This window comes from Ciconia boyciana, chromosome 4 (assembly GCF_034638445.1).
Source record: "Ciconia boyciana chromosome 4, ASM3463844v1, whole genome shotgun sequence".
Classification (NCBI taxonomy): domain Eukaryota; kingdom Metazoa; phylum Chordata; class Aves; order Ciconiiformes; family Ciconiidae; genus Ciconia; species Ciconia boyciana.
In genome coordinates, this window is record NC_132937.1 from 25063063 (window position 1) to 25076261 (window position 13199).

Sequence of the window (13199 nt, forward strand, 5' to 3'; positions counted from 1 at the left end):
GTATGTGTTACTTCGTTATTTAATTCTTACTTAGCCTTGACTGCAGCATTCCACTTTTATTGCTAGAAGTGTCATTAAGCCTCAGGGATCCTCTGCCTCTTTCAATCCAGGTTAAAGAAAGCTTATTAAATACAAAGAGCTTGCAGTTGATCTGAAAGAGAAATACATGATGGAAGTTGCCAGCCAATGTTAATTTTATTGGTTCTAAAATTTTATGTTTTTAAACCTTTTGATATGGCTTTTAATACATCCCTATTTATGTATACAAAGATAGATATATAGATATATCACCATTATTACTTAAAATTAAATGGCTCCCGGATCTGTGCTAAACTTTCTGCTAGTCATGGAAAATATTCAGCATGAATCCCAGTTTACGTTTTCAATTATTTCATCTTCATTAACTCTTCACCTGTAATATCCACTAACACAGCTGAATTTGTTGCAAACGTTCTACAATCTTACTCCCTCACTCATTAGAAACATTATGCAGCCCAGGATACCAGTACGACTACTAGGAGATTACTACTCCAAAGAGAGTAAAACTTCCATGTTCTGACAAGTCAGAAGATTTAATCAATGATAAAACAATGTAACTTTCAATGTTAAGATTTTTAAAATCATATACATCATTGCTATTTTCTGAGAAAATAACAGTTTGAAGATGAAGAATAGCAAGATACATCCTGCTGGGCCAGAAAGATAATTGATATTTTAGATGAACTATAAAACTAATTACTTAGACAACACATTGCTTTTTTTCCAAAAAAGTTTTGTCATAAAAAAATCTTTACTCAAATCACTTCCAATTTTGAAGTTTTAGTTATTGCTGGTATACTGTGTAGATGTTTATAAAATACAACTGTAGAATGAAGTTCTGAAGCAGTCACTGAAAGGGACTATAAAATGAACAATATAATATGAAAAAGAAAATAACAGCCTACAGAAAAATGGCTTAGCAGAGGCATAACTTAAAAAAGTGAAAATTTAAAATATAAACTGAAGTAATTTTCAGATTGCTGCAATCTGTAATAGATCTAGATGTTTTTTTCAACAACAAAACTGCTCACCATCAAGGCTTTATGAAATACACACCTGTAATACATTGTGTTCTGCTTCTTCTCCAGTTATAACTTCAACTTTATCTAACAGAATTTTCTCCACCGGCTTGGAAGTACAAGCAGCTGCTGATTCGATTAGCGTTGCATTCCTCAACAAAGCTGTTTCAGTAGAGGAAAAAAACAAAAAAAAGGAAATCCTTTCTGTACAGAGAATATTTTCAGGACAACAAAACTAGCACATAGGATGGCCTGTGACTTCAGTAATCCCTGTGGTGTCTGATATTATTTAGTGTTATTAATAAATTTTTGGCCAAAGCAGTAAATAGAAGAGAGAAAGAAAAAGGCTGGAATACTGCAAAATGTCTCACCTGTTTAGGCTCATTTTGAATTGAACAGGGCTCTCCGCAGTTGCAGAGGTTTGCCCCAAGGGACAACTTGCAGAAACAAGCCCTAAATAATTAGAAGTTGATTTTCCAAATGAAACTGGTCTGTCATATTGCTGTGCAGGTTAATAAATAATGAAAGACACATGTCCCAATAGTCAGGATAGTAACACATATACAATGAATACTTGAGAGGAACACGAAAGGATGAGATTTGAAAGGAACAACATTGTTACAAAATTTTGTATATTTGCATAATCTATATAGGTTTTCCATAGGCTGTAATTTTATTTTGTTTTACTTGTAAGAATGTTCATACAAAGTAAGAGGATCCAATAGTAAAGAGGGGTGCAAAATTTGGCAAGAGGGCTCAAGATAGGGGCCTACTTGGGATTTCCTCACAGCCTAAGTTTATGTGGCTTGCCTAGTAGAAAAGCTCACACCAGAGTCAGAAACAACCCCTGAAATCTGTCTGGATAGAAGTTTCAGTCCTACAATTAGGATACAAATATGGCAAAGTAATTTATATGAGCAGTCACAAAATACAAGCAGCCAACAGCTTAAAATTGTAGTTAAAAAATGTGATCCAAAAGCCATTCACAAAGGTCAGTGCTTTTTTTTCAAATAATAAATAATAATAATCTGTAATAAATACTAATAATAATCTGTAAAACTCTATCCTTTCCTGAGTAATTTCGATCATTCATTCTGAAGTTAGTCCAGTTCAAATGTCATAAACCAAACTGTAGCTGCTTTCTGAACACAGATTTTGGCACATACTGCAAGTGTACTAGTGACTGGATCACTTGAGAGTAGATGAAAACTATTGACCACCACTCATCTAACATTGTCTATGATACAGCAAAACATACAATAATAAAGCTAACTGTACTTGTTTGCTGAGTGTGCTTACTTGTTTGTGGACTGACATGAAAAGGTTCTATGTACATGGGTGTTATTTCTTCTTTGTTTGAATCAGCTTCATTACACGGCTTGGGATGCTTTTCAGGACTCTACAGAAAAATGGGAAATAAGAATTCCTATTTCAATAGAGTGGCTATGTTAGTTCATATCAAACAGAACATTGAATCATTTAATGCATGCTAGGCTGAAGATTAGCAATTGTAATATCTTAAGAGCAAAATCTGACCCAGACGATACAATTTCAGTCTCTAGTGGAAGTAATTATCTTATCATAAAATCAGTACATCATTCTTCCACCAAGAAGAATGGCCTCTTTGTATGGATCCTGAACTAGGATTTAAATCCACTGAAAGACTTAGATTTTTTAATTTCCAACTTAAGCACTTAAGCCCCAGCAGAATAGTTTAAAATTCCCAGACAGCATAACCTTAACCTCAGAGGAATTAAAAATTTCCATGACCTTCAGTTTTTGCAGATAAAGTTTCTTAGGCATGTCTAAATAAATGCTTCTGGCTCCTGACAATGCTCGGTGGCTCAACTCCTACCTTATAACTAAATCCTGGTCAGAAGTCATAACTTTTTCAAGGCCAAGCTTTTTCACTGGCAGATATGCATACTGTTTTCATTCTACTTCTACTAGAAACTGGATTTCAATTCCATTTTAAATGGTGCAGTCCTCAGCTTGGGAACCACCTTTTTGTCTGAGTTTCCTTCAGGACTTGATCCATTAAGCTGTCTCACAGCATGCACAATATAGTTTAACACGGACACTATCTAGGATGGGTCTTCAGTTTTCCCCACATACTAATTTTGCCTGTCTCTTAACAGTTATGATGGAAACTATTAGAGCGGTGGGGACCACATTCTTTTATCTCATATTGTGGCTGTCCCACTTTACATGGAATATATAAAAAACCCTTTTTCAGGTCAAAGAATGAGCAAAAGAGAAGTGCTTACTGGTATGGGTTAGTAATTAGAGTACTTATCTAAGATGGGGAAGATAAGGATGCCTACCCCTCCTACAGCAAATATTTAGATATTTTCTCAACAGTCATTGGAATCATATTTACTCACATCTTTAAAAGAATCAATTGCTGAAAAAAATTATACTCATAAGTACGTTAACCTTGATAAAAAGTCTGCCAGCATTTACAGATCTTACCAAAACTCTCTCAACCATGTTTTCTCCAAACACAAAATCAGAATTGCTGCTGTTTTGTACACTTCTGTCTTCAACCAACTGACTTCTGTGGGAACAAAATAACATAAGAATGTGCCTTAGAACTATTTAGAACTTTGTAAAGAATATAAATAAGTCCCTGCATTTACTTTACCACACCTTACATTAAAGACAAACAAAAAATGACCACTGAAGTAATCAGACAAATTCTTTAAGAGAATCTGAGAATATTCTCAACATGACATTTCACAAAAGGAACAGAAAGTATCACACTGTGTTTCATGAAGATTATTGAGGATGTTTCTTAAAAGCAAAGAACAAGAAGCAAAACAACGTGCCTCCTCCTCCTCCTCAGGGAAGTGTCTTACTCCAGAAAATTTAATGAGTTACATTTCTTTCCCTGTTTCCTTTTGCTCCACCAAAAGAGTACCAGCAATTAACAATTATCCCTTCATGTTGGTGCAGCTCTGGTACCCTTCAGAATAACGTACTCCCCAATGCCTTACAGGCACTCCTTGGTCATCCACCTAACGTCTTGGAAAGGCAGAGTGGCAGTGTATTCTAATGCACACACTTTCAATTCACATAAATACTGCAACAGTGTAAAGGTTTGATAGCAGATGGCTTATGATGAGGTATGACTAAAACAGGAAAGAAAGATCTTCTTTCCATTTTTCAATGACCTGTTCCATAGGTATACGTAAAATGAGAAGTGAATAAAACTAAATATTTGCAATCCTTTGGTACTGGCCAACTATGGTTTGGGGATACAGATTTGGGAGAAAATTTAATGCAGTAGATAAATCACTTTACGTTTAGGATCTGGAACGTGACTGGTTTTGGCAGAAGCTACATGAAAACAACACTTGTTCTTCTTCTCTTCTGTCCCTTTTTCCTTCTTAGTGTCTCAGGTTTTCTGGATAAAAAACATTAATTTTTTTTGCATTGCCACCCTGAGTTTAACTACTCTCAGTTATTCTCTTAACTCTGAGGAGGTTTTGAGAAGAAGGTGAATGCATTTTTAAATAGTGACATAGTCACAACTTGTAAAAAGTATATTACTTATGGATTACATTCAAGAATATTCTAATATAAGCAGAGCTGTGATTTGACCTGCTAATTACATAGCTACTTTAAATTAGCAGGATCCATTTTTGATAAAAGTCACTGAAAGTTCTTGTAAACTTCTTTGTGTGGAAGTTGTTCCTGCTGCTGGTTTTTTGTGTTGGTTTTGTTTGTTTGTTTGTTTCCCACAAAAGGCTTATAGGTTGTTCATCCTTTCTGTAGAGCTTAATCACTGCATCTCTTGCTATCAAAAGCAAAACCATCCAAGTTCTTGTCTCTTTCTGTTCCAGGAGGACGATTTGGCAGGAAGAGGATCTGATGTTCTGTCACAAACTATATACTTCAGCACCACTTATCTGCTCTTCAGATCATTTATCATCCTTGGGAGGGCTTAACAGCACATACGTCATGCAGAGGACATTCCTGTTAATAAGCTGGGTTTGTCACCAGAACTTTGATGATTGCCTCTAAAACTTAGTTTCTGTGTTCACAACTACAGTGTGCTTGAAATCTCTTCACTGAGGCTGAAGGAATTCCCAAGTACAAGCTATCTCCATTTTACAATTAAGGAAAAATATATCCCTTGACATTCTCATGCTTGATGTGTTGCTAAGACTAAGAACAAAAAAGAAAGATAAATCAAAATCTGTCTCTTTTCAGCCTCAAAGCCTTTCATACGTGTTTTGGGCCATGAACAGGAAATCTGAAGTGTGTTTAAACTAATGAGTTTCTTATCCTTAAGAAAACTCCCCACTAAAATTCACTGAATTGTGATCAGTTTCCATCCTGAAATTTCATCTGCTACTTCTAGGCTGCTCCAGTAGCAACTTAGTAAGGGTGGCACTCCAAAAGAGCTAGAAACCAGAAACTAGAGCCTCGTCTCAAATAAATAATGTGGGAAATGCATTTTGATTATTTTCAGAAATGTAAGGAAAACGTAATCAGTGCAGGATCTTTCTTTTTCCAGACAGTTAACTGGAAGCGCCAGCCTAAAGGTCTTACTAAAACCTCAATATCCTTATGTTGCTGCAGGACAAGAACAAAGTGTGCCAGGGTTGACATTGCCATGGAGATGCAAAACAGAGGCACTGAATTCAGGGAATGACCACTAACAAGGAAGAATGGGAGCAGGAGAAATGTGGATAAGATACCAGAAACACACTATGAAAAGGGAGTAGATCCAGGTACTGTCCTTCTCAGAGTGTCCAGAAGGGTATGAGTAGCTGCCAGTTCCGGTGCTGGCCTTGAACCCTTGCAGTTTTCCAAGCAAATCCTTGTGCAAAGCTGCATACATGACCAGAAGCCTGTGCTTTCCCAGCATTGTATTTCTGTCACTTACGACACAATCTCCTTTCCAAGCTTTTAATCAGACTCAAGAAACTGCAGATTTCTCCTTTTCAGTTCATTACTACAGCCAGTTCGGGAAATTGAACTGTTGGTGGTTTCCTGGGACATGGACAGCTGCAGCAACTGCAGCAGGCTAACAAACCATCTTCATTCATCTCTACAGATCCTTATCACACAGAGAAGAAGAGGTGGAAGAGGAGAGAAAGTAAGAGGGACATTTGCAGGCAGCAGCAATCCCTGATGTTGAGTCTCTCTCTGCATTTTATTTTTTGTAGATAAATGTCAATAGTTACACCTTGATTGATAATTAAAAACAAATCTAAAAAAATCTTTTCTTAGCAATGAGCAGGTCTGGCTGCAATGTTCACTATCGTTTAGCATGCATATGGAGTTTAAGTTATTTGTTTGAATACTTGTTGTCAAGGTATCTATGAGAAAACAGCTATGCCAAAAAGATTTCACTGAAGTATTTTAAAGCATCAATCACTTAATACGGATCAGAAGAATAGCACTTACACTCCCCTGCAATCTCGGAAGAGCAGTAAGCACGTAGTTGTATTTAAATTAGTTTTCAACTTGTCAAATAAACCAACATTTACCACAATTGCGGTATACAGAATTAATGAGGCACAAATACTCCAAGCAGATTAGCAATTCCTCTTTTAAAAAAGAAAAGGAAAAGAAATGCCATAAGCACTTTTAAGTCTTGTAACTTGTCAGCACTGAAACACTGTGTTGCATTTCTCTATCCATCTACTTCACAAGAGAAAGCCAGTCACCTATCTTTTCCTAGATACTGTGCAGGTGACAGAAGGTAAATAGACTTGGAGTATCAATACCAACTGATTTTGAAGTCAGTACCATCTTCCCTTTAGCTTTTCCAGTATGTGCATTACCATCATTCTGAATCTGCTAAAAATCCAGCATGCTGTGTGGCTCCATGTTGTCCTCACAAGGCATCATCACAGCATTAATTGTGATAGAAAAGGACAGACTGGCTGTTCCAAAATCAGAGTGAGCATCTGCCCTCTAATGATGCCCTTCTTGTTGATAAGGATTAAGAATCTAAGCTGTCTGTGCATGTAAAATCCCTTATCTCCTCAGAACCCCGGCACTGTGCATCCCAAATGTTGTGTGCAGGAACCATAAAGGTGGCCCATCCAGCCCTGAATAAGACTGGAACAGACTCCTTTGCAGTTAACATGTTCTCTGCCCTCTTTGGGTGGGAGGGGGAAAGGAGGCAACATCACAAATGTGTATCTGTGGCCCCAGCAGTTTTGAAATGTCATTCTCTCATCATAACTGATCTCAGGTGTATTCCTGATGCTCGCAACTTCCAGGTAAATAACCCTCATCAACCATCAGCAAGCCGTATTAATACCCACAAGATAACCTGCTGGCTAACCACAGACCTAACATTCTCATGAGCCAGTCTCCAGAGAGAGGTAATAGCCCACTCTCGCACCAGTATGAGCTCTTTCAGTCATATACAGAGGCAAGGGCATGGGGCAACATCCTAGTCCGAGGAAGTCAGCTTCCTCATGCAGAAATTCTGAGGTCCATGCTGATCAACCCATGTCTGCACAAAGATGCCACCCTATCACTATCGTCACAGATCGTTCATGCCAGAAATTCTGGCGTGTGCACAAAGTAGAGCATCACCTTGTCTTCCAAATCAGTCCTGTGTGGTTTTCTTCACGTCTCCTGTGTCCAATATGCTGGTATATTTTGGTAATTCCTGAGTTTCTCTGCAACTGTTTATGAGATGCAGCAGCTACACAATCAGAAGAGAGTTCTCCAAAGGGACACAAAGATGACTGTAAACATTCAAAACTGGGACATATTTTGAACTGCCAAAGCTGCATGAGATGGAAAACCAAAATAGTTTCTGGCTTGGGGGTTGCTAATGAGAAACAAACTGTCCCACAGAGATTAATTCCCGGCAGGATTCCATTTCTTATGGTGTATGGAGCTCATCTCAGTACCCACAAATCCTGGCACCACACACAAACACCAGTGAGCACTGTGTGGCTGTAGATAACACGGGCTTAGTACCATGTTAGACATGTAGGACAAAAGGGCATGCCATAGGCCAAGTGACAAAATGGTGTAGAAATATAATAAATAAAGACTTACTGTGTTGTTTTAGAGCTAGAAAGATTCATGGTAGTAGATGACCTCACTGCTGTTTTGGAACTTACTGAACGCTCAGCTGAGGAATAAGAGCTGTCTTCAGATAGCTAGGAATAATAAAACCAGATTAATTAATTAGACCAAGCTTATTTTCTGCTATAAACAGATCTGCTAGAATTCCAGAGTCACTGAGGTATACATATATATATGTGGTAGTTGGCAGAGCTTCCTCCTGCTGTGTATTAAGACAATGCCCTTAATCAAAAAGCTAAAATGTTACTTTCTAAAAAAAAATCGAAAAGACCCCCAAAGCTGACTTGCCCACAGCACCCTGATATGTGAAAGTTAAGACAGTCTGCAGAGGAAAGATGTTTTTTCAAACACTGTCAGCATGAGTTTAACAGTTCACACCATGTCAGTTATCCATCGATTCCACTGAAACTGATATGGGAACTTTCTTAAAAGCCATGCAGTGGAATAATTAACTGCTTCAAAACAGCACTGTTTTTTTTTTAATTTGAGCTGTAAACATGTATTAGCCAGTAAAATTACTTTTCTTTTTACCTGAACACATGCTTCTTTCTTAGTTACTGGAGATACTACAGGATTTTCAGGACTGGCCAGGGCTTGTGGGGGTTGTAAAATGGCAGGTCTAATGACATTCCGCAATTGAGTTTGTGACAAGGATCCTTGCAAAATACAAAGACAAAATATTTAAACAGAGACATTTTCTTCACATCTAATTCATACCTATGAGTCTTGCCTCTTTAACTGAAAGCTTCAAAGCATATTTAAATAACATTATTGTTGTTTACTTGCTACAGATTTTGAAAAATTGTAATCCCTTCTAAAATACACAACTCTGCAGTGACACCAACCCTTGTTATCCTATCTGAATAAAAAGTGATGCATTATATACTAAAATAGTTACTTATATTTATAAAATATATTTGTATTTATGTATTTAAATATATATTTATATTTATACTTATATTTACTGCTTTGTGTTAGATCTGCCTTCTGGTATTTCAAATTTATTCCTGCACCTGCAGATGCCAAGAGGGTTCTTCATTGCCTTCTCCAGCAGCAGAGTTATTCAGTTAGAAATGTGGAATTTCACTATTCAAGGTTATATTCAGTCCACTCAGGAATTAAGTAGTCAGAGCAGAGGCTCACAACAGAGCTCACAGGATATTTACACTGTCAAACAAATAACTTATGAACCTCATAAAGATACTTAGCCTATCACTCAGCACAGAGAAGAGTTGTCATTTTTATGTCTCCTGTATCTGTTAAGAATGTCTTTGTGCAACTACAGTGAACAAATATTGCAATGACATTTACCTTCTATTGTACTTTTGATCAAGCCAGGGTTTCTTTGAAGAAGAGCTGAGGTCATGAATATGTTGTTCTTCTTTACTACAGAACAAGGAATTTAAACTTTAATAATGAGTAATAACAAATTTTAATTATTATTTCATGTTTCTGTAACCCCTCCCTGTTTTGGTAGTACCTGAGCAATATTCCAACCTATCCATCTAAACAAGATCTCTGAGATAACTGTTACTGTCTCCATTTTACAGGTGGGTAGACTTAGGCACACAAAGCACCATGGGTTTGCTGGCTATGTCAGAGACAGAAGTCTTTTGGATATTAACAGATGTTTTAAACTCATAAAATCCTTCTTCAGCTGTGAAAACCGGGTGCTCTGGTTTGCAAAAGCTATTGAAATGCAACACTATCTGGTCCAGCCTTAGGCATTTTTAAGATGAGTAAATGAGGCCCAAGATCATGGGAATAAATAAATGTGCCCTGCCCTGTTCTGGTAAAAAGGCTTCCATAACTTACTGTAATGATGGCAGTGCACTACTGATGCTTCCACTGTTTTAAAAAAGGTACCAAACTGTCCAGAAAGTGATGCAACCATGTACCTCGTCCTGTAAAATTACTCAGCTGATACTCTGCACACAATCACTACTTTTTCATTGCAGAAAGAGTGTGGTTTGCTGGTAAACAATGTTGTGTCCTCTTAAGATTGTTTAGAAATCCTTTATGCCAAGGTCTGTCGAGGACCTGTCTCTGGTAAGAGACATAGACTAGGATTTAAGACCACTCCATCGTTCCCATTAGGGGTAAGTGGGAGAATGCACCCAGGGTCACTGATTAGGTGGAAGACAGACTCCTAGGATAGAAAACGGTATTCCTAGGGGCACTATCACCAAAAAAGTGCAAGCAAACTAATTTATGTAATTACTTTAACTCCATTCTGGTTTTTCAAGTATAATTTGTACCACCCTGTGTAAATGCCTATTTGCAAATTATTCAAAGATTCCTCCCCAGCACTGCAGGATTCTCTAACAACAAATGCAAAAAACATTTCTTCTATTGATCTGCCAGTCCTCCTCCTAAAACATTCCTCTATCCTGTCCAAATACCAGCCTAGTGCAATGCACTCCAGCTCCGTCCTGCAGAAAAAGCATTTCTGTACACCTCCCTATTTTAGCTAATACCTGCTTTTCTACATAAATATTTATTGGGTTTGTTGTTTTCTTTTTTTTTTTTTTAATTACCTGGCTGGGAGGGAGGGAAGGTAGGAAGGATGGTAAAGGAAGATGATCTCCCTCTTTTCTGAGTGGGAGTTGTATCTGAAAGGATAAAAGACTGAAATTATCATTGGTTTGGAGAAAAAAAAGTAGATTAATTTGAAGGTTAGCCAATTTGATGTCATGCCTTCATTGGCAGTAGAATAAATTATTATCTGCTAACTACCAGCTTTCTGAAGTAGACTGTTAGGTTATGCCTATGCTGCAGAATCAGAGAGGTCTCTGAGGCCAAGTGGCACAGCCTGGCTCAGGCACACTGCTTACGGCTAGTCCACTCTGTAGCAGTTCTGTCTTGGAGACTGCCAGTTGGAGAGGTTCAAAACAGAACCAGGGAGTGAGCTATCAGTTAAGCAGTGTGGACAATCAAGAGGTCAAACACTCAAGCTTCCTCCTGCATCCTGCTTTATTTTTTAGTATATGCATACCCGAAAATTTCTACCATATCTGTGATTTTCTGTGTATGATCTCAGTATAATTTTCAGAGTAAACCAAAATTAGCTTATCTTAAATCCTCTTAGCCGCATTCAGGTGTGTCACAGGACTCAATAAAACAAAATATAGTGTACACATATTAATGCCTGAATTCAGAAATAACTTTCTGGTCCCGTCCGTATGTTAAATAAACACTGAAAAAAACAGATCAGTCCTTCTGCACAGTAGCCTCAGTGACTTGCATGCATTTCCCATGGAAGCAATACACAGTCCATAAAGGGCCTTCCAGGTCAGCTGTTGGCGGGACAGAAGGAGGGGCCCTTCTGGAAACTGCTTTAAATTTTAAGGGATTGCCCAGGGAACACTGATCTCTTCCACAAACCAGGGAATCTCATTCCTTTCCAGCCCTCCTCCTCCCTTGACTGTGTGAGCAATTCAAGGAAATTATATGAAATATACAGATTTTTCAGTACTTTATGTAATACTATGTAAGTATGTAAAATTAATATATTTTTACTTAAAAAGGGATTTATTGGAAATTACCAGCAAATTTATATCACTGTTTAAGTTTTCATGACTTGCAGCATTTCTACAGTGCAGAAATGTTTCTTAGACAGGAAAATTCCTTCTCTTCTTTACCACTTGAGAATATAGAACTATAGTAATTAAAACATGACTGGAGCTAAACATCATACCTGTGTTAGACTGAGAGTCAGGCTTCTGGAAAGTAAAAGATGATGATCTTGCACGCTTTCTGGAACAACTAATGAAATCTAGAGAAAAGTAAATATAAAGTTCTGCAGGGACAGACTGGCAGGAGATTTCAGCACAATGTCATGATATGGAATTAAAACCTGAATGCAATCAATTCTAGGAATGACTTACAGGAACAGCTTTAAGGCAGTACCTAAGAGCACAAGGGCTTTGGAATCTCAGTCAACACCTGGCACAAAGACCTAGGGAGTCTTCTTTATTTCTACTACATTCAGGGATCCTAGATCAAGCACTTAGAATCAGTTCAGAGCCCACAGGCTCAGAAGACATTAAGAATGGGAAGTTACATTATAATGTAGCCTAAATAAATAGAAAAGGGCAGCTAGGAGCTCATAGAGCTGATGAATATACTTGGCCACTTTTCAGGGCTTCCGGAGTTCAGCTTTCTGGTAAATATGAGAAGTTAAGATGGAAGAATTCTTAAGACAGGGACATATATATTAGGACATAGTAGGTGGCTCTACAACCCACATAGTCTTAGTCTACTAACAGGGATTTGTCCCCGCTCATACAAAGTAAGGGTCCAAACACTGTTTTCACAGGCAACAGTCAGACCTATGAATAACCCAGTGTATTATTATACTGTTTCAATGAGGTGGTTATTACCATTTTCAGCTTTGCAAACTGGGTCTTCTGCAGGCCGCTGGAAAAAAAATATAAGTGTGGAAAGGTCAAGGAGAATAGAACAGCCATTTTCTAGACCAGGACACAAAGTATATCAATCCAGCATATATGCATGAAAAGCAGTCTTGTTTCTAGTTTCTACTTTTCCTTGTTCTATTCTGAGACCATTTATTACAAGTCTTAACCTGGGCTAAAATCTTTTATTACTGCTAGGATCATTGTCTATAGAATCCTCATTTCTCAGCATTTTTTATCAACTATGAAAAAAAAAAAAGCTTAAAAAAAGCTTTTTACCTTCAGAGGACGGTCCTTCTTTTCAAAAACAAATGTCGGCTGGGCAAGCACTGATCTCTCTGGAAAAGAGAAGAGATAATTTTTATTAACAATTCTGTAATAGCACTTCTCAACCACAGTTTCTCAACCACAGTTCTCAAAGTGCTGTGCAATAACAAACAGGACTTTATCTTTTTGTTACAAAGGAAGAGAATATAGAGCTGCAGTGATGTACAGCACAGTCCGTAAATAAAAAAAAAGCTAGAGTCCACAAAACCCAGTGTGAGTTTTGCCTAACTAGATGCCACAGGATTTGGCCTCATTTTTTTTTACACTTCTTTTAGTTACAAAAGAACAAAAAAGTGCTTTTAGCCTTTACAAACAACATCTGCCATCCTTT

General features: G+C 37.6%; 1 protein-coding gene across 1 annotated transcript in view; it reads right to left on the reverse strand.

The window, feature by feature from the left end:
- The window catches only part of RANBP3L (RAN binding protein 3 like), a 35445-nt gene that overhangs the window by 12300 nt on the left and 9946 nt on the right, over nt 1–13199 (reverse strand). Inside the window, exons 2-12 of the mRNA XM_072860435.1 lie at nt 12821–12879; nt 12509–12545; nt 11824–11901; nt 10664–10738; nt 9438–9512; nt 8658–8782; nt 8097–8200; nt 3531–3615; nt 2358–2457; nt 1096–1220; nt 31–151 (exon numbers count right to left, since the gene is read on the reverse strand). Of these exons, the coding sequence (XP_072716536.1) occupies nt 31–151; nt 1096–1220; nt 2358–2457; nt 3531–3615; nt 8097–8200; nt 8658–8782; nt 9438–9512; nt 10664–10738; nt 11824–11901; nt 12509–12545; nt 12821–12879 (984 nt within the window). The remainder of the gene's footprint in view (nt 1–30; nt 152–1095; nt 1221–2357; nt 2458–3530; nt 3616–8096; nt 8201–8657; nt 8783–9437; nt 9513–10663; nt 10739–11823; nt 11902–12508; nt 12546–12820; nt 12880–13199) is intronic.